The sequence below is a fragment of the Hypomesus transpacificus genome, chromosome 2, assembly GCF_021917145.1.
Source record: "Hypomesus transpacificus isolate Combined female chromosome 2, fHypTra1, whole genome shotgun sequence".
NCBI lineage: Eukaryota > Metazoa > Chordata > Actinopteri > Osmeriformes > Osmeridae > Hypomesus > Hypomesus transpacificus.
Window position 1 is genome coordinate 15,431,867 of NC_061061.1, and position 27,986 is coordinate 15,459,852.

Genomic DNA, 27,986 nt, shown 5'->3' on the forward strand with positions numbered 1-27,986 from the left:
ACCTCACCATGCACGCTTCTACTAGTAATGATTAGAAGGCTGTAGATCCCCAGGCAAAACGCTACCACCAGTAAAGTTAGCTAGCTATTTAGTATAAATCCCTTGCCAGTGATTTCATAAAATCGCAAAAACCCCGTTACCAGAAGGCAGGAACCCCGGCCATCCCCATTGATTTTAAAATGAGACCAGAGATTTTGTCTGCCCCTCGCTATCCCTCCGCCCCCTCCGCTCCAGCCTCTCTTTCTTGGATAGGGATAAGGGACTAGTGACTCTGAGTCTCGAGCTGTCGTTCGTCTGGCAGATTTTCTGTTACTGTACAGTAGTTGCTAGCTAGCAAGCTAGCCAACAACACACCAACAAAGACGTTTCGATATTTTCAAGATGTGAGATAAGCAATTATCTCAGTACCGTCGTCGTAATGTAAGAAAGAGAGTGACGACTTTCCAGATAGCTCCCCAGCCAAATGGGCAAATGAACATCAATTTAACATTACATTTATTTTCGCAATCGGGTGAGATTGGATTTTAAAACGGAGTCCTTCCGACATCAAGTGTATCCCCCGAACCTGGATATTGGAATGGTGGTAAGTCCCCTTTTTGTGGTATTTCGTCTCTTTATTAAATACTTTAATTATGTACTATTTTAAGTAAACGGTTTATTCTTACTACCGCGTAGTTTGATATACATCTTCTGTGTAGCTAATTTTATGTTTGGAGTTAAGGGTAGTTTTATATATACACAACCATATCCAGCTAGATAGCTAATGAAATACAGAGCTTCTTTGCTAATCTTTTCTAGCCTAACAGCTAGACTACATTACTAGCTAGCCATGCCTCCCTCCCTGCAAAGATGCTGCCGCCGCTGTTGTTGCTATTAGTAACAGGGGCACTGAATGGACACGAGTGGCGGACTAAGCTAGTCACTGCTCTACTGAAGCCAGTGACGGATAGCTATTGGAGCTAATTATCTTACCAAATACACAAACAAACCTTCTGTTTGGGAATTCAGTTCGTTATATTTATCTGGCCATGTTGCGTTGTCGTTTGAAGTTCGGTTGTTTTAGCCATAATGTCTGTGCCCCTCCCTTGAATTGCTGGAATGAATGGCGATGGAACGGACAGAGGGGGTAGCTGGCTAGTTAATTTGGTGTGTGGTGATGTTTTCAATACCATTAACCCAAAACATAACGAAATGTGATAGCTCATGCAATACCATGATTGTTTATTATTTTGATAGTTGTTTAATTGTCACGTGAAGATGACCAGTTTACTGACCATCTTTTGTTAGTTGCTCGTGCTGGAGAAGGGAACAACGTGCAGGTTATCAAACTCGCGCTATTCCAAAACAAAGGCACAAGCCTTAATCACGGGGATAATTATTTTCTATCTGGCCAAATCTGTAACAAACATAATACCGTGAGGTACAACGTTGCACCGAGGTCGTGGTAGCAAGGTCTCGGCAGTTAACCCAAAAGAGAGAAGTTATTTGTGTTTTGAATATAACTATGTAATAACTTCAAGTTCACTGAACGACATAATGTGTAGCTAAATGGTGTGAACAGAGTGCTGCACCTCAGACAGTTTTTGCTTTGATCACAAGTCTGATATTCATAAGCTTCTGAATTAACCCCTTTCACGGGTAACCTAACATGGTAACCTTTCCGTTAACACACGTTGTCATCATACTCAGAATAATAGCTACACTCCACTTTATCTATGCTGCATCCTTTTCCTGTAGTGCTGTGCATACAGAGAGTGCCAGTGTTTTCCAAGCATACCAGTCTAACAACTTTGTTCAACAGGAGACTGCAGCCAGGTGACTGCCTGTGGCTATGCAAAGCAAATTTACCTAGCTTCAGAACAACCTGTGGACAGGACACTCCTTGACTTGAGTGACAGACCATCTGTTTAATGTATGACAAAAGTAAATGTCCGTTCTGCAGACAGGCTCGGTGTAGTCTTGTAGCCACTGGTCAGTCTGGTTGATTAAACTTATACTTTCAAGCATACACCAGTACAGACTGCTTAGCTTACATGTTTAACTACAATTAAGGTCATTCAGATTTCTGAGTGAATAAATTTACCAGTTGCGTCCTGAGATAGAGTTAAGTATGTAGCCTATATTGTCAGTTCTGATAAGAATTTTCCATCACAAATTAATCCCTGCTATAGTGGGTAGGCTATATGTTACACTCCTAAATGGGTTGTTCCAGCTAGGCCTTAATACACACTTGGTCTTTACCTCGTGCTTTGCAGGCCGCTGGTTGTTCATGTCACACCAGATTACAGATAAGCAACAAGGAGAAGAACAAAATGAATCCAGTCACAAGCCATCATTATTTATCAGTCATTGGTGGCCAAGTGCCTCCATATTCCCTATCCTAACACATGACCCATTTCATCCCATCTTTTCCTATCCCATCCCGAGGTATCCATGTCCCTTTAACTGGTGGGTCAAGTCATGTCCGTCTGCTCTGCTCACCCCCTGAGGAACAGACTGGACCAGTGTCACCTCCAGCCAGTCAGGTTCCCTAACCACAGCAGGGAGGGTGTTTCATTATAGGATCAGCATCTTAGTCCTGCCTGGCACCTGGTCAGAAAGAGTGTTTGTATGATTCTCAATATTGTGTGGATCTACAGCGGGTTTGCATCTCTTGTTAGACTCCCAGGCTGCTGACTTGATTGATTTCCTATTTATCGGCTGCTTTGACAGACAGCGTTGGGGTAGATGTTACTGCGTAGATCGATCTTGAGAGGTTGTAATGTTGTGTTAAGAGCCCGGCCACTACACTCAAGTAATAACCCTACAGCATGGGGCAGTTTGCAAGGATGCCAGCTGGCAGTCATACAGAATGCTTATGGAAATATTATGTAGCACTGTCAGAATGTGGAGTCACTGTTAGTGAGAGGAGATTTCAGTGCCAGCCCTGCTATAGCAGTCCTGTCTTAACACTGTGGTTAGTCTGGGGTGGTGTTGGTGGTTATGGGGTTAGGGCGATGGCGGTGGGTTGGGGTAGAAGGGGTTAGTGTATGCCAGTTTATCAGTATCCATTTCATGAGGCAAATCTAGCTCAGAAGTCAGCTGTAGAGGAATGGAAAGCTGTCGGTGTCACAATCAGCCCTGTTACGTAATCGCACATTCTGCTCCCTGTTCCCGCTCCCACACTCCTACAGACCCAACTTCTCATCTCTGTAACGATACTAGTCTCCCTTGCGGTTTTCACACTTTCCCACAAACCATGCTGCAGAAATTGCATAATGTTTGTGTGCACAACACAGTCAGGTGAGGCTATACTGGGATGGAAGTGTAAGCAGAACGAACAAGTGAGGGAGGAGTGAGAGAGATGGCACAACAATGGAATGTACTCTAATCATTTCTATCTGTCTTGGTTTCCTGTTTATGGAGTTGCTCTCCTCTTTCTCTCTTTCCCTCCCCCACTGTGTTTTTAATGTAAAGTCTATGGATGTATAGGCACACTCACAATGACCATCATTTCTCATTCTGTTTCTTTGTGTGTTGGAGCTGAAAGGAGGATGTGGTAAGCGAAAGAGGGACTGGCTTGACCAGCACACTGTCTAAATGTCAGGGGTAAGATTCTCTTCTCTGTTCCACTTCCCTCCTCTGTAAACTGAGGTCAGGTGGTCAGACAGCCAAACAGATTGATAGATTCCAGACTCAAATCTTTCCATCTTTCAGCCTCAGCCCCAGCTCAAGTTATAGGCAACCGTCGCACTGAAGCCCAGTGCCTCAGACACCACCTTTAACCCCAGCCCCAGACATTGTCCACCCACTGGTTCTTAGTCAGTATCTGGCTGGTTTCTAAGGGAACGATAATGAATGTAATGATCACAGTGTAAGCCTTAAGCTGTTTTGTATGGACCCAAATGTATCCTGTATACTTTCAGAGGTCACCTGACCTGAGCATTATCATGAAATAAAGGACTTTACATAGATAGATGGCATCCTATCAGGACCTGGTAACACATGAACACCAACAGACACCGTGTGACCATACTCACTGACTGAAGGGTGACATTAATCTTTTTCACCAGGCTCTTCCCATGTGGCTTGTTTTTTGGGGGAGAATGATATCCACAGAGAATGAGCTTGAGAATTCAATTAGCCTAGCCTGTTTTAGTACACCCATTACCCTCTGCTTCCTGGAACTCAAGAAGGATCTGTGTTACTGAAGAGGACTGAGGTTTCTGTCAGTCAGGGAGGCTGGGCACTGGGCAGCCTAAAGAGTAGAGGCTTTCTTTCCTGCCTGCTCTCTCTACCTCCTCCCCAAGCCTTAGGCCTTTTGCCCCAGGCTCAAACCCAGGCCCAGCTCCACCCTTGACTGTGACCTGGTTCCCAGGGCCTGTATTGGGATGAGCTGGGTTAAGAGAGCCCCTGAGTGACAGTTTGGGCTCGGGGGAGTCACTGATCCCCCACCCCCCACGCCCCCAAACCAGGGAGGGGCATGGCTGGGCGACGGCCAGCCCTCACGCCCTGTCACCCCTCATCTCCTCAGACGGGGTTATAGAGGAGCAGCGAGATAATCGCAACCAGGTCTGATAGTCACTAGCTCAGTTATTCACTCACTGCCTCCCTCCGTCACTTACTCACACCCTCAGTATTCCAACTGAGCAAGCACACACACAACACATAGTGAGGAGTTCTTCCTCAACACACACCACGCGTGCACAGACGTGCTCCTACGCTACAATTGTCCACTATTAGCCGAGTCCTTCTGCTGTTTTGTTGTTCTTATCTGCTTTCGCTCCCAGCCTCTTCACATGTCCTCTCGCTCGTTTTCCCTCAAACTCGCTATTTCTTTCTCCCTTCCTCACTCCCCGGGCCGCAGCTGGTATGGGTGTGTGTGTGTGTCTGTGGGTGTGTGTGTGTGTGCTTGAGCCCACATGCGTGTGGTATTTAGTATGCTGCCGGTGGCTCTATGTCTTTCCTGTCGCGCGGAAGAAAGGAGATGGGGTGCCAAGAGAGGGGGTTTGGGTAACAGTGCTGAGGAAAGGGGGGGGGAGAGAGGGGGCAGGAGGACTGGATAGAAGAACCGTTTCCCAGGGAGTCTCCTGGAATGTCTGATAGAAAGTCCTGATCTTCCTCCTCTCTCACCCCTCCGGACCTCGCCGGTCCACACACACACGCACACACACACGCTGTTGCACTGCAGTGTAGTAGCTTGTAGTGACACAGAGATCAACTAGAGGTCTGGTGTGAGAGTCAGAGAGATGGATATGTAAATGGGGGTTGTGCTTGTGGGATAGGAGAGGGGGGTGGTCTGTGTTTATAACCTCCTTGGTTTAAGGGTACATATATCTGAATGGGAAGGCCAAGGCCTGTTGTATTGTGGGAGGCATTGGAGATCAGGGGAGGGAGGGGTGGAGGGAGGGTGTGTGTTAAAGAGGCTACCCAAGGCTCCTCCCCCCCCCCTAGCTCTGAAGCTATAGTCAAAGAGTTCCTGGTGGGGAAGGAGCCGGGAATTCAAGTACTTTTATCTTTAGCCAGAATCATAAAATTGGAGAAACAGAGCAGCGTACTATCTGACGCTGGAACCATACTGGGGCTGCTGCTCGTTTGTCCCAGTCTAGGGCCAAAGGGACCCACGACAGGGGCACCACGTTGGAGCGGAGTCTGTTGTCTTTATAGGGTTGATGAGTTCGGTTGGCTCATGCCTGACACCTCCATGATACCTCCTCCTCCCCTGTCCCCAGGCCATGCACCTGTCGCCATAGTGACAGCAGGTGAGGGAGTGTTTAAGGAACACGCACACCCCCATTAGCCTCATCTCCCGTCTCTGTACACAGACGTGCATGTACGTCAGCAGCGTGGTGCAACCAGCTTGCCATTTGTTGCATCCCTGCTGTCTGCCCTGCCCACACTGGCCCCACGCATGCTATAGCTGCCTGGCTCTCCTCTGGGCTCTCAGATTGGAAGGATCTTGACGGTTGAGTGATGCTGTTCTCTCACAAACGCACTTTCCCTCTCTTTTTTCCCTTTTCCTCCGTTGTATACACTTGCAGTTCTGTCTCTCCCACACACATGCGTTTCTGCTCACATCTTTCTCACACACTCGTGGTCCAGAGGCCCGTCTCCCATCATTAGTCTCTTATTCACCCTCCAGAGAAGAGAGACTGACACTGCTGTCACAGGGAGAGAGAAGGAGAGAGAGGGGAGGGTGGGTGGGTGGGTGGGTGGGTGGAGGACGGAGGAATAGAGCATGAAAGGACACTCTTTGAACCTATTCTTCCTCCTGAGAAAGAGGGAAGGGGAAGGGAGGGAGTGTGTGTGTGGATGTGTGTGTGTGTGTGTGTGTGTGTGGAGGGGGCTGCTCATTGCTTTCTTTCATACATAAAGTGAGAGACTGAAAAGGAGAAGGATGGAGAGGAAGAGAAAAAGAGGAGCAGGGGTAGAGAGAAGGGGAGGGGGGAGGGTTGGTTAAGTCAGATGACGTCAGAGCCAGTGTTATTTTAATAAACATACTCTTTTGTAGGTTGAAGTTATAATGTCAAATGGAAAAGGTGGTTTCGTAATAGCATACCATCTTCCTGGGAATGTATTATTATTATTTTGCTGGGGGGGGTCATATTTTATTGACACAGTTGATGTGAACTGTCCGAGTAGCCACCCAGTGGGATTGCAGTCGACAGTAAAGCTTGTCTAAGATTAGCCAGTTTACAAATGATCCTCCATACTACAGCCTACCTAACCCCTAACCCAGCCCCACCATGCTCACCCCCAGCATCCAACACCTCAATGTTTCCCCCAGCTACAGTGCCTGACAAGAAGAAGGCCATATAAGATACTAGTTGACAGGGAAGCTCAGAGAGTGTGTGTGTGTGTGTGTGCTGGGGGGGGGGGGGGGGGGGGGGGGGGGGGGGGGGGGGGGTGAAGGCAATAAGGAGCTGCTCTTCTGCTTGACTGACCCCACGTCCTTGTGTTGTTCTATCCTCCATTGTCTCTTCCATTGTCCTGTATTGGGGTCAGAGCCAGGACACCTGCTGGGGTTCCAAACCAGAGAAACAATCTGCATAATAGACATGCAGGCAGTCAGGGATCACCTCTGGTTGGACCAGATCTGCCCAGATTTGTCTCAGCTGATTAACATGTACAATGTTTTTTGGAGTTGCTTTCGCTCCCAAATATCTGGGAGTAAAGTGTGCAAGTGTGTTTGTGTGTGTGTGTGTGTGTGTATATAAAGCATTACACTGCTGGAATGTTACAGGCTACAACCAATGTGTGAATCCTCCTGGGATAGCTGGCGTCATCATTACTATCAGCTCTCTGGTGTGTGTGTGTGTGTGTGTTTGTGTGTGTGTGTATGAGAGAGTGACCCACTTAACTTAACGCACCTACGGACATGAAGATAATATCAGGCCACTGTCTTTTTCTCTCTCTGTGCTAACATTAGGATGCCCTGCATCCGTCCTTACACAAACTCTCGCACACAGTCACCCACATGCATCACCCACATCCGGCCATTTTGCTACTGAATCAAACACCGAAGGGGGGGAAAAAAGCACATGTATTTCTGTCTCACACACTCCCCTTCTCTCTCTTTCTGTCTATCGCTGTCACTTGTAGATCCTCCTTATCTACACTATGTTCTTTCAGTTCCTCTACAAACATTGGCTCTCACACATGCACACACACAGTCTCTCTTTCTCTCTCTCTCTTTCTCTATCTCTCTCTGTCTCTCTCTCCCCTCTCAGAGCTTGACATGCAAAAAGGCTGTTACCATAGTGATGCTGCCCACAAAACGCAACTGTAGATCTCCTAGCCCGTGGTGTTTAGTATAAACCATGCAGCATTTACTGTCCTCTGCCTGTGTTCGTGCGTAAACTTGTCTTAAAACATGCATCGTGTATGAATGTGAATAAATGTTGGTGAATGAATGTTGGTGGTGGTCGGAGGGGCCGTAGGCGCTGATTGGTAGCCAGGCTTCTGTCAGTCTGCCCCAGGGCAGCTGTGGCTACAGTTGTAGCTTACCACCACCGGTATGACTGTGTCTGAATGAATACTGGACTCTGTAAGGTGACCTTGGGTGACTTGAAAGGCGCCTCCAAAATAAAATGTGTATATATATATATAACTGAGTACAATGCTACAGAGTAAGCAGTCGTGTCATTTGTGTGTATTGGTGACTGGTTAAAACAGCTGTCTGTCTCTCTCTTTCTGTGTTGAGTGTGCTGGTTTAGGAGATGCACCATGTGTTTAGAGGCTGTGAGCCGGACAGGCCTGTCTGGTAAGTCTCTCTCCAGTCACCCTGCCTGCATTACTGTCTCTTGCTGTGTCTCTCTTTGTCTGACCATGTATGTCTGTCTGTTTCAGCCTGTCTGTTTGTCCTTCTGTGATTCTGCCTGCCCGTCTTGTCTTTTATATTCGACTGTTCGTGTCCCTGTCGGTCTGCATACTGGCCTCTCACAATCTCTCCTGTTTTTGTAATAATATTTCAGTCTCTCTTCTCTGCTTCTCTTTCTGTGAGGGTCTGCCTAGGGATTTATGAGAGAATTCTGATAACGGGAGGGGATGGGCCTAAAATGTTTTTCTGTTTTTCGCTGCCTGAAACAGCTTGAGAACCTCTGCAAAAAGGGTATATGACGGTTGTCTCTTCTGGTCATTTTAACAGGCTCAGTGTTTCCCACAGATTAGAAAGCTATTTGTGGCGGGTGGGGGTGGGGGTGGGGGGGGGGGGGGGGTGGTGGTGGTGGTATGTTTATTATAGAGTAGGTTTATTAAAATTCCTTTGTTAATAATTTGTTACACAGAACTTAATTATATTAAATATTAATCAAAAACTATTCACAAAATCAACAACTACAAACAAATAATTTCTGCAAATGCTGGTAGCAACGCTAGTGCTAAATAACTATTTAACTGGTCGGCTCCATGACGCCGGGTAAGTAGCTAGCTCCTCAGACTTCTCACCAAAAGAAGGGGAACCTTCGACATGTTCGTAGGTATCTAGCGAAAAGTAGCCTCAACTTTCCTAGACCTTTAGCTAGGGCACTAATGCTGAAGGCTCGCTGATATAGCTGTCGTTCTTACTAGAACGCCGTAGGTACGTGTGCTGACGTAGTGACTCTGTGCGTACGTGAGAAAGATCTGTGAGCGCAGCTGAACGAATACGCTGGGTGTTTTAACCTAAATATTGTTAAAAAAATAAAAATAATTACGAAACCCAATATGTGGCGGCCGGTGTTGATTCTGTGGTGCACCGCCACAAATTAGTCTATGTGTGGGAAACACTGCAGGCTTCCTGTTGTTGCCTTGGTGTCCACCAAAAAGAACATTTGCCTCGTTTATAAATGCTGTGACGGTACTACGCTATCATTACTCCCACTCTCTTGTCTATTAGAGAGCAGCTAACAGCCTGAAGTCTTGCAGTGACCCTGGCTTACCAGCACTGTTCACACCATCAAATATTCAATACCTGTTTGTGCACGCGTGTGTACGCACGTGTGTGTGTTTGACCAGCAGTTAGCAGGTGTGTATTCTGGGTCCGGTTACCCCTCTCTCCGTCTCAGTGCGTGGACCAGGGAAGGCAGTGGTACCGGGAAGGTGGCTAGCTCCAGCTGAACATGGGAGACAGACAGGGGGAGAGACAGACAGGGGGAAGAGAGAAACAGACAAGGCAGAAACAGTCAGACGGGATGGCCAAATGTGTCAGGCAGTGGGGTGGTTCTGTGTGAGCATGTAGCGTCCCGTCGTCTGAGCATTCCCTTTGAACGGGGGCCCAGCAGGATGTTTAAGAAGAGGAGGATGCAGAAGGTATGGAACAGACTTGAGGAGGGGAAAAGAAGACAGTGACTTGGCGAAGGGGTCTTTTAGATCAGCTAAGGCCTGGGTTTAGCTCCGTTAAAGGCCTGGTGGGGGGGGGGGGAGGTATGTGGAAGCCTGTGTCCTGTACACACCACTGTGTTTGAAGCGGTCTCAGGGCTGCCTGCTCTTTGTTCGAACCCTCTGCTCTACCCTGTTCCGATCTAATGGCGACTTCTAGATGTGTGTCTCTAGCTGTTAGCCACCACTAGCCAGATCTGCTAGCCGGATCACCTTACATGCCTTTTGTTCCTCGCCGGCTGCCACAGCAACCCTACTCCAGCCTGGATGGGATGGGAGGGGCTGGAGAGGGGAGGGGACCGTACTGTGTGTATGTCTGTCTGCGTGTTTGTCCAATGATGGGTGAGTTTATTTCCTCCTGGTCATCGACAAGGGGGGCGTGTTTGTTTGCTGTCATCAGGCTGCACTGAAATGTGTCAGCGGGGATGACAGATATGAGAAAGGCATGAAAGACACAGAAGGGGAAAGAAAGACCAATATTTGTCTGTGTTGTTTTGCGATGCAGGCTCGCTTGTCTGTGCGTGCGTAGATGTGTGCGTTTTTGGCTGCTGACAGACGTTGTTGACGGAAAAACTGTGTGGAACCACTCAAACCAAAACATGGAGGCCATGTGGGACCCTCTGATGATAACCAAACCATTATACACTCCACTGGAGCAGAGGTGTGTCCGTGTTCTCGTTAGTACCGTCGAAAGAGGAAGTCAACTGCTCTGCACTTCCCCAAAGCGCCTCAGTGGTTAGCCTGTCGGTTGAGATATGGGATCTGTGTGCCATTGTTACAGGGCTGGAGTGAAACTAAAGTTCATGTGTGGCGGGTTGAACGGTTGCTAGTCTTCACTCTTGCTCTGGCCAGTTGTGCTTTCTGCATCAGGGACATGGAGGGGACAGTGCTCTGACGGGAGGGTTAGACTGGTGACCCAGAAACTTTGTGGTTATAGTAAGACTCCATAGTGTTGCATGAAGTGAGTCCATCACAGTAGTTGCGAATGTTAATAATCTTACAATGTAACTTAATGGTAATATTAGTTTTTTTCTTCTCCTTTCTCTTTCCCCTTACTTGCCTCTTTTTTCTTACACTTTCCTCTCGTCCTTTTCTTCCCCCTCTCCTCCCCCCTCTCCTCCCCCTCTGGTCCTTCCGCTAGGCTCGGAGCACCGATAATCTGGAGAGTTCCGGGGAGCCAACGACCCGCTCAGTGGGCACCACTGCCAACCTGAAGGGGAAGATGAACAAGAGGTGAGCCCCCTATGGGACAGGAGGAGTATAACATTACACCCGTCACGAAACCTGGCCCAGACTCGGCTAACTCAGCTGGTCTGGACCGGCCCAGTTTCTCATGTTTCACCGTAGCCTGACTTAACCTGCCTTATCTGGCCCTATGTGGGAACCGCGCCCAGTTGAGTTGACCGTGCCTGGAATTGTTCAGTGGCCAATCGCAAAAAATGGTTCCTCGTGCGCTTGGCAGGGGTAGACCAGTAGGGAATCCGGTTGGACTACAACGGTCCTGTTCTGTCCTCACAGGGCTTCAGAACCGCAGGGTTGGGCTACAGAGACGTTGTGTAGCAGTCACTACAGTGTAGCTATCATGTCCTTTTAGGGGCAATACTTGGCCTGTCTAGCCAATCACCACTCCTCCTGATGACTCAGCAGTGGCGGAGGGAAGTTTAACAGCACAACTACATATCTAGTTTCATATCTTGCTCGCACACAAGCATCCACACTCGGAACATCACGAGCAAGTGACCGGACAGCTATTGTGGAACAGGAAGTCTACGTTTCATAGCTTCTGTGTTTCGCCAGAAACTCTGACATCATGAGGCACTTGATCAAGTTGAAACATGATTAGTTACGATGTTTACGAGCTGTATTTCATATCTGAACCAGTTTTTAGGGATCCTTCTAAGGTGAAACCCTATTGTAATATGTATTCACGGGTGTGTGTGTGTGTGTGTGTGTGTGTGCGTGTGTGTGTGTGTTTTCAGGCTGTCTATCGTGAAAGGCCACTTCCCCAAGCTGGTAGATTGTGCTCATTTCCACTATGAGAATGTTGAATTTGGATCCATCGAGGTAAGAAAAGTAACAGGGGAACTAACTGTGTGAATCTGTATGAGGGCAGGATCAGCCTGTAATGATGACAGTACACAATGACCTGTGAGGATGATAGTACAACTGTATACGGCAAGGAGACTGACAGCAGTCCTGATTACCACATAGTGGTTACCGTTTGTGTGTGCGTGTGTTTGTGTGTGTTTCTGTCAAATTGCGTCAAGGCCAGCGGCTAGATGTGGGAGGGGGTTGTGACAGCAGAGAAAGAAACATCTCCCAGACCGAGCTTGACCTTCATACAGACACACACACACATATACACGACCACAACTGTACTCATACAATTACAAACAAACTCACTCAGATTTCCAGACCCTGTGCATTGGAGGGGAAGAGCAGATTTTTCCACACTCTTTCTCTCTCTTTCCCTCATTGTCTCTCTCGCTCGCTCTCGCTCTCTCTCTCACCCCACCCCTCCCCTCCTCCCCTATAGTTGACTTTAGTTTGCTCGCTTTATTCATAGGATGTGCTTCAGACAGCTACTCAGGCATAGTCATGGTCTGTTCATTCACGTCTATGGGAAACACACACCCAAGACACAATCAAATATTCATCATATTCATGATAAAATACACAGTTATTCTGAGAACATACTAGAAGCATAGCTCCAGGGAATAGAACTGGTTTACTCCTCCTGTCCTCTCGTGTGTGTGTGTGTGTGTGTGTGAGCATAGATGTCTGCTTGCATGTGCTTCAATGTGTGTGTGTTTCCTGGAGATTGTGTGTGGGCAGTGCTGAGAACTGTCATTAGAGAATAAACCCCCTGGAGAAGCCCGTGATGAAAGACACACTCCTCCTGCTGTCACTGCTTTGTCATGACGACAAACGCCCCCCCCGAGCCCCCCCCCCCCCCCCCCCACCTGCACGTCTCTCTGAGTCTACAACCCCTCTTCTCTTGATCTTACTCTCATCTCACACAGACTTCACATGCAGAATATTTAATGATTTTATCAGACAGATAATGGTGGTCAATCAGCCATGTGTGAAGCAGTCTTCTGATCTACCTGCTTAAGTGGATCCCTTAGTTAGTGGGGAACAGGCATATCAGGGGACACATTTGTATTGGAGTGTGTGTGTGTGTGCGTGTGTGTGTGTATGACAGTGTTCCTGGCATTTTTGAACAACACAAGTATAATTTGTTCATTATATAGTACAAACACAGTAGTCCTACCTATGCTTAACTGTGTATGTGTGTGAGAGAGAACTCAAAAGGGATGTGTGTGTGTGTGTCTGATATGTACTTATTTTGTGGACCTGTTTGTGTTACTTAGCTGCAGTTTGCGAGTGAGCAGAGTGATGCTAATTGGAGCTCGGGATCTGCCAAAGACATGGTCTTCCTGGTGCAGGTGTCCTGCCAGGTGATTGGGAATACACACACACACACACAATAATCCCAAAACATTTCCAACATCTTACACCTATTTCTCTTTTTGTCTTCCATTTCTTTCCCCTTCTCTTTTTGCTCCCTCCCCCCCTCCTCAGGGGAAGACATGGATGGTGCGTCGCTCCTATGAGGAGTTTCGCACTCTGGACGCACACCTGCACCAGTGTATCTACGACCGCCGCTACTCCCAGCTACTGCCCCTCCCCGCCATCCACGAGATCGGAGACAGGCTGGAGGTGAGGCAGCGCCACGGATTCGCATGCACACCTGCATTTGTATTGTTCACAAACAGCACAAACACTGAAAAACACGCACTCATCATGAGCCTCGTTTTGTTTTTTGAAGGCGGATGCTTCCCTTTTCTTTTCTACGCTGATGTTTTTGTTGTTGTGGTGCCCCTTTAGATCTTCACTCCCCTGCTGTCAGAGTACCTGAGTCGCCTCTCCATGATTGTGGACAACAAGCTTAACTGTGGACCTGTCCTCACCTGGATGGAGGTAGGGAGGAGAGACGAGGGGGGGGGGGGGAGGGGCGAACGGGCGGAGGGAGGGAGGCAAATATAAAGAACAAGGAAGTGAAGTGGGTTGGAACTCTCTGGGAGGGTGAAGAGAAAGTGAGCAGGGTGTGGGAAGATGCGGGCTGGAGTAAAGAGTAGGCTTAGTGAGAAGTCTGCCGTGTTGGAGAGATGGACAGAGAGAATCAGCTCTTTGTCCTTCAGCACCTGGTGCCCAGCCAGGGCGTGTAATGGGATATGAATATAGAAAGTAATGTTCCAGTGTGAATTATCCGTTTTTTAAATTATATATTTGAGCTGTTCCCACCAAGCTAAAATGTAATGTAAGCAAAAGGTCAAATAGGGTTAATTAGTTAGACTTACGAAGACTTATCTAGCGGTGAGATGGATATCCTCAGTTTGAGTCCCACTCTTAGCGGCTTGATTTGTTTGACAGATCGACAACCGCGGGAACCGCTTCCTGCTGAAGGAGGAAGCCTCGCTCAACGTCCCGGCCATTGCCGCTGCCCACGTCACCAAGCGCTACAACGCGCAGGCCAGCGACGAGATCTCCATCGAGGTACGGCGCCCCAGCAGGGGGGAAAACAGAACCCAGGTGGCCCTACAAGCAGGCCCTCCCAGCTGGGGAACACAGAACCCAGGTGGCCCTACAAGCAGGCCCTCCCAGCTGGGGAACACAGAACCCAGGTGGCCCTACAAGCAGGCCCTCCCAGCTGGGGAACACAGAACCCAGGTGGCCCTACAAGCAGGCCCTCCCAGCTGGGGAACACAGAACCCAGGTGGCCCTACAAGCAGGCCCTCCCAGCAGGGGAACACAGAACCCAGGTGGCCCTAAAAGCAGGCCCTCCCAGCTGGGGAACACAGAACCCAGGTGGCCCTAAAAGCAGGCCCTCCCAGCTGGGGAACACAGAACCCAGGTGGCCCTACAAGCAGGCCCTCCCAGCTGGGGAACACAGAACCCAGGTGGCCCTCCGTGCCACTTAGATGACATGAACATTGTCCAGCCTGTTTTCAAATGAAATGGCTCTGTGAAGCAACGTTATAGTGAGGCCACACCGTGAAGAGTGTAACGTCATGTTTTCGTCTTGACAACGACATGGCCTCGTCCCTGTCCTGACCTTTCTCTGTCTTTTATATAGTCTCTCTCCCCCTCTCTCTTTCTCTTCATCTCTCTCTCCTTGCCCCGTTTGGCTGCCACCTTCCGCGTCCCACTCCTGTTCGTCTCCTCCTCTCCCACCCCAGGTCTATTCCTGTAGCTCCTGTTCTACATACAGAGAGGGTTTCTGGGCCAGAGCGCCCTAGAACAGAGTGACCCAAACACACATGCTCTCGCATGCATTTTAGGTCCTCTCTTCAACTCTCACTGTCTTTGCTCTTACTTTTAGTATTCCTTTGAAACTCTCTCTCTCTCTCTACCTCTCTGTCTCTCCATCCCTGTCTTTTTCTCGCTCCCTCTCTCCTCTTCAGAGTTATCATGGCATGTATTTCTCAGTGTCATGGAGGTTATAGCTGAATTACAGAACTGTGGGGTGTCATACTACTGTATAATTTATGTAGTAGCAATGGTAGCAATGCTTTTATATCAGCTCTTCGCTTATGTCGCTAAGTTGAATATTTGTTGTTGAACGTGTGGGTGGTCCTGTTTTGTGTGTTTGTTTAACGTGTGTGTGCACATGTTTTCTGTGTCCAGGTGGGAGATATCCTATCAGTGATTGACATGCCACCTAAAGAGGACACCAGCTGGTGGAGAGGCAAGCATGGTTTCCAGGTTAGTAATTGACCATGAAATCCCCCCCCCCACACACACACAGACACACACACACACAGACACACACACTCACTTTATTGTCTTTCTTTCCAGGTGGGCTTTTTTCCAAGTGAGTGTGTTGAGCTTATTAATGAAAAGCTGCCTCAATCCGTCAATCCTTCCGCCGCCAAGACAGGTAACACACACACACACATACATGAGTGATGATGTAGCTGCTTGTACCAAGTAACCATAACATTTAACGTCTTTAAAGAGTTTAATTTGTGTTTAGACGCTGATCCAGTCAGCTCCAAACCTGCAACTAGCAGCTCTCCTGGACCCCCGTCTCCCACATCAGGTAAGAACACACCTGCGACCAATCAACCAATCAATCAATAGACAGAGTATGATCACTACAGAGCATATGGTCTGTGGAAACACAACAATACCAGGTGGTTCTCCAGTTATTTCTATTCATCGTCCAGCCTGTATGAGGCCGATGTAACATGTCACACGGAAGTCTTAATCCAGCTGTTTCTCACGGGCTCATGAGTGCTTCAGGAAAATCTTTCCTTTAATGAGTGTTTCTGTCTGTCTAAACAAGTATCGACACTCCTTTTGCTGTTTTAAGCACCTGGCGGCCTTCTCTTCCTACTACTTTTTCTCACGCTGTTTCTCCTTTTCTCTCTTTATCTTTCTCTTAGTCTCTCAGCCTTGGTACCAAAGACTGGCTGGTAACAATCTGGATCTAGAGTTACTTTCCATAATCTCCCCCTAACTGTGTACAAATTAACCATTGCAGAGCTTGTCATGTCTTGAATTATGGCAACAAATTCCATAAATTGAAACCCAAGACAGACAATTTTAGAGGGTTTCTTTCCAAATAACACACAACAAAGTCTACACATTACGGCTAAGACAGCCTTCTCCAGAGTGATGTGGGACTCTTATAAGAATCTGTCTTGTCTTGTTTCAACCATAATCTCTAGTGTACACATAATCTGTGTATCGGACACCAAAGTCCAGCCCGGGCTAGCCTACTCTCCGGTAGTCTAACTGAGCTTAAGGCTGCAGTAGATGTTATACCAGGTAGATGTCTCTATTGGTAGAGTGAAGCTTATTAATGTGTCCAGGTTTACTAACAGCCAGGTACAGGTGTTGGGTTGTCTGGTGATCCTGAAGACAGATTAGCTTGTTAGTAGAAGACAACAGACGGTTACATCAAGATGCTTCCCCCCTGAATCTTTCATGCCCTAATCTTAATTTGCTTTGTAATCTTATTCTAATCTGCTGCTGCTGCTGCTTCTGAAAAGCGACTGACAGACCGTTTCTCTTGCCCCCTAATCTTCACACTCCCTTCTAACGCTCCTCTCTCCCTCTCCACTACCACCTTGACGATGATGATGATGACAGACAGTGCTTTCAAATGCTGCTCTACCGTGTAGACCACAGAACATCCCCTCTCTCTATGTGGCTTTGTTTTCTGTCTAATACACTCTGTACACAGCCATGCCCCTCCTTAGCCAGCTCTTCTCCTCCCCATTTCCTTTTACTGACCGGCTCTCTGTCGCCCCCCTGTGGCAGTGTCTAAAAAGCACGGCAAGCTGATCGGCTTCCTGAGGACCTTCATGAAGTCGCGTCCCTCCAAGCAGAAGCTCAAGCAGAGAGGCATCCTGAAGGAGAGGGTGTTTGGCTGTGACCTGGGGGAACACCTCCTCAACTCTGGACTGGATGGTACTGGACCCAAACACACACGCTCTCTGTTTCTGTCTCTCACACACACACACACACACACACACACACACACACACACACACACACATGGTCATGTTCACATCAAAAGACCTTTCCACATGCACTCTCACTCAGTCCTCAGTTATTGTCACAATGAGGTCAAGATCCTGGCACTCTTTATCACCCATTAAGATAGTTATTTGGCCAGTGTTGTTATTTGCAGTTCTGTATTCACGTTCTCTGTTCTGCTCTAGTCCCCCAGGTGCTGAAGAGCTGCTCAGAGTTCATTGAGCAGCATGGAGTCGTAGATGGCATCTACAGACACTCTGGAGTCTCCTCCAACATCCAAAAACTCAGGTTAGACTGGCCGCAGCTTACTACCATCTCTCTCACACTCACACTCTCTCATACTCACACTCTCTCACACTCACACACAAAGCATCATGTCACAAAACGCACCCACAATCCTGACACCCATAAACCCGTGACTAAAATCACCAGCTCCCTCTCTTTGTCCTGGGCTGATTCCTTCTCTCCTCCAGGCATGAGTTTGACAGTGAGAACGTGCCAGACCTGACCAAGGACATGTATATGCAGGACATCCACTGTGTGGGCTCACTGTGCAAGCTGTACTTCAGAGAGCTGCCCAACCCCTTGCTCACATACCAACTCTACGACAAGTTTGCCGTGAGTTATGCACATCGCATCAGAATTGCCTCCACTATTACCCTTGGCACGCTAAACACTCCTAAGCTTATGACTCCATGGCAACGTACGCTGATACCACGGTGACAGACACACGACGACACCTGTGTAGAATGTGCTTGACAACATTCTTTTACCATGGAAACTGTTGTTGCTACCACCGCTGCAACCCAGACTTGACCAGTGGAACTTGGCTGAATGGATCCACATCTTGTGTTGTTGCAGCACACAGTTGTGTGACAGTCTCTGTTTGGCCCTCCTGGCTCTCCGTAGGACTGCATGGGTGAGTTGACGGACGACGAGCGCATGGTGAAGGTCCATGATGTCATCCAGCAACTGCCCCCACCCCACTACAGGTAGAGACACACTCTCACACACACACACACACACTAACATCCACACACGTGTGTACACTCAATCTAATATGAAATGATAGCAACCTAATATGAAAAGTGAAAGCGTGAAATTGTAACTTGTATCTTTTTTTCTGTCTGCAGGACCCTGGAATATCTGTTCAAACACCTGGCTCACCTGGCCACTTGTAGTGGAGAGACCAACATGCACATCAAGAACCTGGCCATCGTCTGGGCTCCCAACCTGCTAAGGTTAGGAGCCCAGACGCTACCAGTGCTACCAGCCTGTGTACCTCCCTGTCTATCTGTCATGTTGACGTGTTGTCACAGTTTGCAGTCCTCCTCTGGATCGTGTTGTGTGTGTGTATGTGTCTGTCTTCACAGTCTCCCGTCTAACTGTGTGCTCTGCCGTGCTGTGTCCTCCTGAACCAGGTCGATGGAGATCGAGGCGGTGGGCCTGAGTGGAGCCGACCCCTTCAAGGAGGTGAGGATCCAGTCGGTGGTGGTGGAGTTCCTCCTGAGCAACGTCAACGTGCTCTTCAGCGACTCCTTCACCTCCGTGGGGCGCTTCAGCGTAGGTATGTGTGAGTGCAGATCGTTTGCACCCTTTTAATTCTCTACTCTCGATGCGTGACTGTGTTTCGCCTGTGTTCTGGTCCGCTCTGTCACCAACCGTCTCTCTGGAGGAGGGGATCCCTCACCGAATTTCCCCTCCACAGGTTTCTTTATTTTACCCTCCTGAATGAGTTTTCCTGGGAGTTTTTCCCCTTGTCTTCCTTCAAGTTGCCTAAGGGGCAGTTCTGTGGTCGTATGAGAAGTGTGACGTGTGTTTGTAAAAAGGGCTCTACAAATACGTTTTGATTTGATGCAGACGTACTGTAGTCACAGCCCGTGACCTTATCTCGTGTCTCTTCAGCTTCTCAGCAAACCTTTTCTCTCGTAGCAGTCTGTCTGGCTCAGCCCGCTCGCGTTCTGTCTGCATCTGACATCTTGACCGGCCGGTCCTCTTTCACACAGCTCACTCGGCCTCTCTCTCCATCTGTCAACTGGAGTGTGTGTGTGTGTGTGTGTGTGCCCCAGTGTGTGCAATTCAGTTGACAATCTGATTGATGAGCTTTGCTCCAGAGAAGGTTCCCTTCCCTGTGGTCAGTGTTGCTGGACAGGACAGGCAGAGCCGTAGGCGAGCTCTTCCCGCTCGTCTTCAGACTCCCGCTAAGCCCCCTTCTGCTCTCCTCTACTCCAATGTGCTCCACTTCTCTCTGCGTCCACTGACACAAACGTAACTGCTGCTTATTCTGTCCAAATACCTCCATATTTCAGTACATTTATATCTTCTGGCTAGCTGCAGCGATAAGATGTAACCCTGATTGATCCTGTTACTAAACACGGTAGATAGTGAGTAAGCTGTATGTCTCCATAGCAACGGGCAGGTTGGCGCCTAAGGTTCGTCAGCGTCCATCTCGACTGCGACGCCTGGTCAGTCTGCAAGAGGCCAGGGGGGAGGAGGCAGAGGAGGAGCCAGACCTTGTCCCTGACTTACGACGCTTCTCTGACGTGTTCTGACCCCTCCCATTTTCCAGGCCACACCCCTCTCAAGAAACTGATCCTAGCCTTGTCCCTCCCTCATTTTTGTTGGCCAGCAAATGTCTGCCATCCTAGTGGATGTGAAGGTGTGTTGATGATGACTGTGAGACATGTGTTGTCTTGTTGTGGCCCATGCTGTAAGGGTATGTCTGTAAGTGCAGAGGTTAAGCCTTCGTCTTCATCTAACAGGTTTAATAAACATTCACCATGGCTGAATTCGACCCCATCCTCCGGTCCTCTGAAATGTGTCTCTCAATTATCTTCACTCTCATGTTGTCCTCATGCTATGACTCCATTTTGTATAGGAGTTATGAAGTTTGCTTGAGTTGTATAGTAGCTAAGTCTTCCAAGACTGTTGTAGAGTGGTGATGTAAGTGTGTTCGGGACAGTAAGTATGTCCTTCTAACGGTCTGGCTGTTTCTTTAAAGAGGATCCAACTAAGCCAGAGGAAACAGGTAAAGCTGCAAACTCGACCAACGTTAAAATGACCGGCAGCTTGTCTTTCAGCTAACGCAGCCAATCACTATCATACAGATGCTAATAAATCAGTAGCATCCAAATATGCAGCCCGTACACCACCTGTGTTTGTGCGTGTGCACGTGTGCTTGTGTGTGTGTGTACCTGTCAGCTACCCAGCCCTGTTGTGAAGGCTTGAACTGTGTGTCAGCCATGTTGCTTGTCTCTGTCAGCCTCAGGGTCATGATACTGATTCAGCCCAGGCTTGTTTAGCTTGTTGATGCCGCGTCTTAGGCACCTGCTTGGTCCAACCAGATGTGAGTCTGGCCTATCATCTGACTGTGATGATGAAGGTCATCAGAGTGTCAGTGTTGAGGATGGTGAGGCTCTTGGGGTAATGGTGGAGTCAGCCCAAGGCCTTTAGCTGAGCTCTTGAACCAGATTGCCTCTGGTGCTTCTGTGTGTGTGTGTGGTCCCAAGACAGGGTTGGTTACTCCAGAGTTCCTCCAGTTTCAACTGAGAAGGAGCCAGCCTTCCCTGCCTTTAATGCAACAGCCTGTCTGTCTGCCTCTCTCTGTCTGCCTCTCTCTGCCTGCTTCTCTCTCACTGTCACACTGTCAGCCCTCCACTCTCTGTCCCCTCTCCCAAACTAACTGGAGCTCCTCTGTCCCCTTGTCATCGTCGTCTTCCCCCTCCCAACAGGCCGCCAGTCTCTAAGCAGACCCAAGTCATTTGTGTCGACACGGCTCTTGTCCCTGGAGGAAGCCCAGGCCAGGACCCAGGCTCCCCTGCAGCTACAGGGGACCCCCCTCTCCCTGCAAGGACAGTACCACACTGTCCTGGACCTCCCCGTTGACAGGTAAGACATTCCTCCAACGTGAATCCCTCCCTCTGTCCCGCTCATGAGCTCCTCACTACCTAGTAGGTGTTGATCACCAGGATAAATATTTCACCTATCCTGTTCCTATCTTTCTCTCCTCGACGTCTCTCCTCCACGCGCAGAAGGAAGAGGGAGATAAAGAGGGGGAAGGCAGGCGGGGGAAGCTGGAAGACTTTCTTCGCCATCGGGAAGCCCATGGGGGCGGGGCGGCGTAAACCCATGAGGATCAGCTCTCTGTTCCAGCCAACCACCTCGCACGCTGGTAAGACACAGACAAGGGGAGATGGTCAAGAACTTTGGCCGGTGGCCACGGCAAGTTCATGAGGTTTAGCCTTAAACAATCATTTAAGGATAGTTCTACTAGTGGCAGGGCGATAGAGGGGTCCATCAGGACAGACGACTCGCTGTCGGGCTTGACCAGGGCCATGTTGTCCCTCCCATTTCTTCTCATCTACCCCTCATAGTACACTTGAATCTGAACGCATAATAACATCCCGGCCTCAACTACCTGGTAAACAAGTTTTAAATACAGTACACCCTCTACTGTTCCAAAGTCATTGTTCCTCTCTCTCTGATCCACCCTCCCTCTGTCTCTCTTTTGTTCCTGCAGGTTGCCGTGTCGACAGTGTGACTCTGAGGTCAGCCAAGAGCGAGGAGTCTCTGTCGTCCCAGCACAGCGGAGCAGGTAGCACTCTCACTCCTTTGCTGGAGTCCTGTGTCTACCAACCAGTCAGATTAGGGTCAACAGACTCCTCCCACAGCACTAATGTCTCTCTCTCTCCTTCCGCTCCCTCAGGTCAGTCGAAGGCGCAGCGCCTGCGCAGGCCTCGCTCTAGCAGCGACGGCCTTTCATTGGCCTCCGCCATGGACCCCCAGCTCCTCCCCCAGAGGCCTCCGTCCCGCCTGCCGTCCAGCCGCTCGTACGACAGCCTCCTGCCCGACGACCGGCCTCGCCCTGGGGAGGAGGGCGACGATGAAGACGAAGAGGATGATGAGGACAAAGAGGGCGTCTACATGCTGCCGGACCTCTCTCGGACAGACCCCGCCCCTTCCTGGCACGACGAGGACGTCATTGACTTTAGCCCCACCTTCCTGGAGGACGGGCCAATCGGTGTGGCCAGCACTAGGGATTCTCCGCCCACAGCCAGCCCCCCACCCTATCGTTGCCTTAGCCACCATGGCCACGCCTCTTCCAGCGGCCAGCGCTCAGTCACGGAGGATCCGGACTCTGTCCTTACCCAATCGGAGGCGACTGCCAGAAGGAGTCTGATCCTCGCAGCGACAGCCCCGCCCCTACAAGTGTTCTGTCAGCACCGACCATCCAATAGCAGCCCTGCTGCAACCCAGTCGGTAGAGACAACCAACCAGAGCCCGTCTCACGGTCAGGCCCAGCCGAACTCCGCCCCCGCTGCTCAGCCGCCCCCAGAAAGGCGTTCCTTCACCAGGAAAGTGGTCAACGCCCTTTCAACCAAGGCCCCCAAGTCTCCGCCCCTTGACATCTCTGACCCTATTGCAATTAGCGTACCAGCCAAGGTACTACTTTATACTACTATTTGTAGTGTATAGGAGGTCGTTTGCTATCTTTTTAAGTACAGGAAATGTGTCCCCCGTTTCACTGTCTTCTAAACCAATCATGTGTCTCTGTCAGGTGTTGGAGATGATTGGCGGGCGAGCCGGTGAACTGCCCACCAGCGCTCCCCCAAGCGGCCCCCCCCAGCCCCCTCAAATGATCTCCATGCTGCTGAGGTCATGTGACTTCCAGCTGAGCGAGAGCTGCCAGCAGGAGATCCGCAGCAAGCTCGGCCCCCCCCCTGATAACAGGGTCAGAGGTGAGGACTCTGGGGGGGTGGAGATAGTAAATGCATATCTGACTATAGTAGAATATTTAGTCAAGTAATTTCACTGGGTGTGCAATGTTCTGATAAAGAACATTGATGTGATATTGATATAAACAGAACTCCACGGCCCTCATCTTCTCTCGCTCTCTCTCGCTCCCCCTCGCTCTCTCTATCTGTCTCTCTCTCCCCCCCTCGCTCTATCTCTCTCTCTCTCCTCAACAGTTATCCCTGGTCCCACAGGCGCTCCTCTGCCCTCTCAGCAGCCCCCCCCTCCCCCTCCCAAGAACCCCGCCCGCCTCATGGCGCTGGCTCTGGCAGAGAGTGCCAACAAGGCCCTGCGCCAGGGGGCCACGCCCCCTTACCGGCCCCCCCAACCCCGCACCCAGGACCCCCCTGACCCCCGCTACAAGCGCTCCCTCTCGGCGGACACCGGCGAGCTGCTGGCCTCAGACCCTAACCAGCTGTACTCTACAGTGCGCCCCCTGTCTGTGTGGATGAACCAGGGCACTGCAGATACCACCGAGACTGGACACACACAGGAAGACAAGACCCCTGGACAGGTGTGTATGTGTGTCTTTGCATTTGGGGGGTCGTCAGAATCAGAAAGGGATTTATTCGCCATGAAAGTTTGCACAGACAAGGAATTTGCTTTGGCAGGAAGGTGCATACAATAAACATGTAGGAATCTTAAATTTGTATGTGTGTTTCTTTGTGCATGGTCAAGCCGTGGCTCCCCTTTGGTTCCATCATGAACAGGGCAAGCTTTAGGGTTACCATGCCAACCCTCATCCCCCTCACTGGAATATCCTCTCTGTCTGTAGTGCATGGAGTGTAATGAGGTGGACAGCCTGGCTGTGCTCTAGAAATCAGACTCCTTGGCTGGGTCTCTGTTGTAGTTTCAGGGCTATTCAGCCAAGCGTTAGTAGCAGACAGTGTACAGGGCTGGGGTAGCCAGGTCTCTGTGTAGAGGAGGTCTACATAAGGGGCTCAGTTTGAGGTCAAGACGGTAGTTAATGTCTGTGCTTGCTTGTACGTTGTGTTGCACTGTGTGTGTTGTGTGTGCCGTACGAATGCGGCCGTGTGTCTGTCTGTGTTTTAAGACACTTTGTTTTTGTTTGTTGTCTCTGTGTAGTGTGTTTGTGTTTACCTTTCTATTAACGTGTGTCGTTTTGTGTTTGTGTGTCTTCAGGACACTGGAACGCTGTCATCTGAGACCTCGGTGTCTGACTCTGTGGCCTCTGAGCTGTCTGCTGGGAGCTCCTCAGGAGAAGACCACACCCCCAGCCCCGTCTACACCAATCAAAGCCAGGCGTCCAGACCCAGCCCCGCCCAGGCCCAGCCCCACAGGAAACCCCCTGCCTACTCGCGACAGTTTTCTGCCCCCCACCTCCAGCAAAAGTCCACCTCTACACCCACCTCATCCCAGCCCCCGTCAGCCCAGCCCCCGCCCCAACTGCAGCTCATCCACTCCAAGTCGGAGAGCTCGCCCCTGTCCCAGGTGAAGTCCTTCCAGCCCACCAGGCCCAAAGTGCCCCCCAAGCCCCTGGACTTGGCTGTGCAGCGAGACCAGCCTCCCCAGCGCCCCCTGCTGGCCAAGTCAGACCTGCGGCGCTCTCTGGACTCAGGCAGGGTCAGACGGATGTTTAGTCAGCCGCAGGGCAACCCTCCCCTGGCTCGAGCCTACTCTGAACGCCACTCTGGACCTCCAGACATGCTGGCCCGGTACTACGCTGCCAGGACAGCCGGTCAGCCGGCCCCTGGACCCCAGCCCCCCACCCCCCCGCAGCAGGCCCACATCCGGCCTGTACCTCCTTCCTCCTCAGACGACCCAGGAAAGGGCGAGAACTTTTACTACGAGATCGCAGGGCCCGAACCTCCGCAGGGCCCACCCAGCTACGCACGCCACTCCTACCAGAACATGAGGCTTGACCTGGAGGGCAACTTCCGCCCCACGCCCCAGCACGCTCACCCAGACCCCAGTTCCAGGCCTCTCTCCCGGGGGCACCAGCAACCCCAGCCCCCTTACCCTGGAGCTCAGAGACTCCCCCAGCTCTGGTCCTCGGAGGCAACACGGGCCTGGGCCGCCGCCCACTCTCACAGCCACTCGCAGTCCTTCTCCCATGGCCACACCCACCAGCGCTCCCACGAAGGGCCCCGGCCGCGCCCCCAGCGCCAGTCCTCCTCCTCCGTGCGCCAGGCTCGTAGTGAGGTGCATCCCCTCCCCTCCTCCTCCATCGTGCCGCTGTCTGTTCACCAGCGGAGCCCGCAGCTCCGCCAGCCCGACGTCACCGCCTCGCAGCTACACCCCTACTTTGAAAACGGGAGGGTGTGCTACCGCCCCCAGTCTGAGGATCCCCCCCTCACAGCCCAGCACCCCCAGACTGACAGGCAGGCTGGTACGGAGCTGACGGAACCCGTTTATGTCAACTACCCCTACACCTGCCCCGCTCCTCACCCTCTCACCCCCCGCCCTGACCCTCTCCCCCCTCCCTCTGACCTTAGCACCAGGGGCTGGGCCACCACCAACCTGGACAACACCACCCAGGCCACGACCTCTGACCCCCTCTCAGAGGGGCAGGAGGAGCCCGCCCAACCCTCCTCGGAGAAAGGAGGGTCCACTAGCCTTAGCCCCATCTCCCCAGACAGCCCCGCTGCCCAGATGGACCAGACCCATGGTTTCTCCCCACCCCTGGGACTCGAGGGGCAGTCCGGCCAGTTCCTCCCTGCTTCCACAGCTTCTCCTGGGGCCCATTACCGCAGTCGCTCTGACCCCCAGAGTTCCAGCAACCATGAGCCCAGGATGGAGGGCAGGGTCAATGTTCCAGTGGAGGGCCCCCAGTGCCTGTCAGGAAAGGACATTGCCTCTTTGTTGATAGAGAAGCTGGTGGAGGAAGAGAGGGCCGATAGGGTGGACCCTTCCTCTAACATGACTTCTTCCTCTGCCTCCTCCTCTTCCTCCCCCCAGCTGGACCACCCCGCCAACCCCTATTCCCACCACCCCTCCCAGCCCCCTCCGGCCTACAACGTCTACACCCCCGGCCCCTCGCGCTCGCGTGCCTCGGTGGGGGGGGCGGGGGGGGGCTTTCACAGGCAGGACCCTCTGCGACGCTCCTCCTCGGGGGGGCAGTACCGCCAAGCCTATGACGTCATGCCCTCTGGGGACCAGGTACTCAAGTTCTACAGATCCACAGACTTAACCCAAGGAGACGTACCCACCCCCAGCCCTAACCCTTACCCCCCTCGGCAGCAGTACCCGGAGCCCCCTTACCCCTCTCGCAGCTCCTACCCCTTTGCCCCCCAACCAATCACTTCTCCCTCCGCTGCCCTGGCAGGTCTTTCTCTGGGGGGTCCGCGGGCCTTCCCTCCCCAGTACCCTTTCCAGCCTGGTCCTGTGCTGGGCCAGTACCCTAACGCCCCCCATCGGGATCTTACCCCCGACTCCTCCCAAAGGCCTCCGGGCCTCCGCAATCAGAGGGGCTTAGCCCGGCAGGGAAGCTTGCCCGGACCTAACTGGACCATCCACACTGAGGGCCAGACACGCAGCTACTGCTGAGACCAGCCCTGGGCCCTCACATGCAGATACGCACCCTGACATGCAGGTACAGGCCCAGATATGCAGGTACAGGCCCAGACATGCAGGTACGGGCCCAGACATGCAGGTACGCACCCTGACATGCAGGTACGCACCCTGACATGCAGGTACGGGCCCAGACATGCAGGTACGGGCCCAGACATGCAGGTACGCACCCTGACATGCAGGTACGCACCCTGACATGCAGGTACGGGCCCAGACATGCAGGTACGGGCCCAGACATGCAGGTACGCACCCTGACATGCAGGTACGCACCCTGACATGCAGGTACGGGCCCAGACATGCAGGTACGGGCCCAGACATGCAGGTACGGGCCCAGACATGCAGGTACGCACCCTGACATGCAGGTACGGGCCCAGACATGCAGGTACGCACCCTGACATGCAGGTACGCACCCTGACATGCAGGTACGCACCCTGACATGCAGGTACGGGCCCAGACATGCAGGTACGCACCCTGACATGCAGGTACGGGCCCAGACATGCAGGTACGACGTTTGGGTTTTAGTATTACATGCTGCACATGGTGCAACAGCCCAGCCACTATTATACTGACACACAGAGCACACACTGGTCCAAAGCAGTGTAGAGGATGATCCACACTAGAGAGCCTAAGGTTGGGGTGGGAATTGTCTTCCTTTAGGGTTGTTTAAATGGGTCCTGCGTTAGGCTGAGGCAGATCTGGTTCTGGTTTCAACCCCAACACTTCCTCAGATCATCATAACAGCACACTTTAAACTACTGGACCAATGGGAGGGAGGGACATTTGGATGAAGGTGAATAGAATCAAAGAGACAAACCGACAAGTGGCTTAGATAGAGAACATTCATGAGTGGCCTGGGAGGGGGAAAGAGGAGAGAGTGAAAGTGAGAGAGAGAGAGAGAGAGAGGGGGGGGGGGGGGGGGGAGGGAGAGGGAGAGGAAGGGGATGAGGAGAGAAAATCAGGTTCTCTGTAGAGTGGGTGCTGTGTGTCTGTATGGGTGGGGTTGTGATTGGTTTAGAGATTTTAGATTTGACCCCTGAGATAGGTGGACACAAGGACGTAACTAGTTTTCTTTCCTCACAAGTCCATCTAAAACTGATGATTGGTTGTGAGGGTTCATAAACTTGACTGATTGGTTGATGATAATGTGAGTTTTTTATTTGTATTATTGGTTTTACCTTTTTTATTTATTTAGTTGTTGCCCTATGGATTTTGAAGAATGCATGTAATATAGAGAATTGTTTTTTGAAAGAATAAGTACTGTATTATTTCAATGT

General features: G+C 50.9%; 1 protein-coding gene across 7 annotated transcripts; it reads left to right on the top strand.

Annotated features, from left to right (window-relative positions):
• Positions 1–215: 215 nt before the first annotated feature.
• arhgap33 (Rho GTPase activating protein 33) lies at positions 216–27,985 on the top strand. 7 transcript variants are annotated; one of them, XM_047043837.1, is made up of 24 exons: positions 216–583; positions 8,183–8,242; positions 10,979–11,070; positions 11,817–11,901; positions 13,212–13,298; positions 13,423–13,560; positions 13,729–13,821; positions 14,275–14,397; positions 15,529–15,606; positions 15,700–15,781; positions 15,878–15,943; positions 17,170–17,319; positions 17,574–17,676; positions 17,862–18,006; positions 18,298–18,380; positions 18,522–18,629; positions 18,810–18,955; positions 21,120–21,276; positions 21,420–21,559; positions 21,908–21,982; positions 22,094–22,830; positions 22,946–23,126; positions 23,358–23,695; positions 24,325–27,985. In XM_047043837.1, exons 3-24 carry the CDS (start codon positions 11,060–11,062, stop codon positions 26,686–26,688), a joined length of 5,490 nt encoding a protein of 1,829 aa, XP_046899793.1. In that variant the 5' UTR covers positions 216–583; positions 8,183–8,242; positions 10,979–11,059; the 3' UTR covers positions 26,689–27,985. The 7 variants fall into 7 exon arrangements, 4 of the variants coding, with proteins under 4 accessions (XP_046899793.1, XP_046899775.1, XP_046899755.1 ...); XR_006957824.1 differs by lacking the exons at positions 216–583; positions 8,183–8,242 and adding an exon at positions 9,515–9,768 and having other exon boundaries at positions 24,325–27,094; positions 27,155–27,985; XR_006957825.1 differs by lacking the exons at positions 216–583; positions 8,183–8,242 and adding an exon at positions 9,515–9,768 and having other exon boundaries at positions 24,325–27,094; positions 27,215–27,985.
• The last annotated feature ends 1 nt before the right edge of the window (position 27,986 follows it).

Coding starts and splice junctions, on each gene's coding strand:
- arhgap33 (XM_047043799.1), top strand. CDS start 9,742: ATGTTTAAGAAGAGGAGGATGCAGAAG. Junction 9,769..10,978: donor AGAAGAGGAGGATGCAGAAG/GTATGGAACAGA, acceptor TCCTTCCGCTAG/GCTCGGAGCACCGATAATCT. Junction 11,902..13,211: donor TTGAATTTGGATCCATCGAG/GTAAGAAAAGTA, acceptor TGTGTTACTTAG/CTGCAGTTTGCGAGTGAGCA.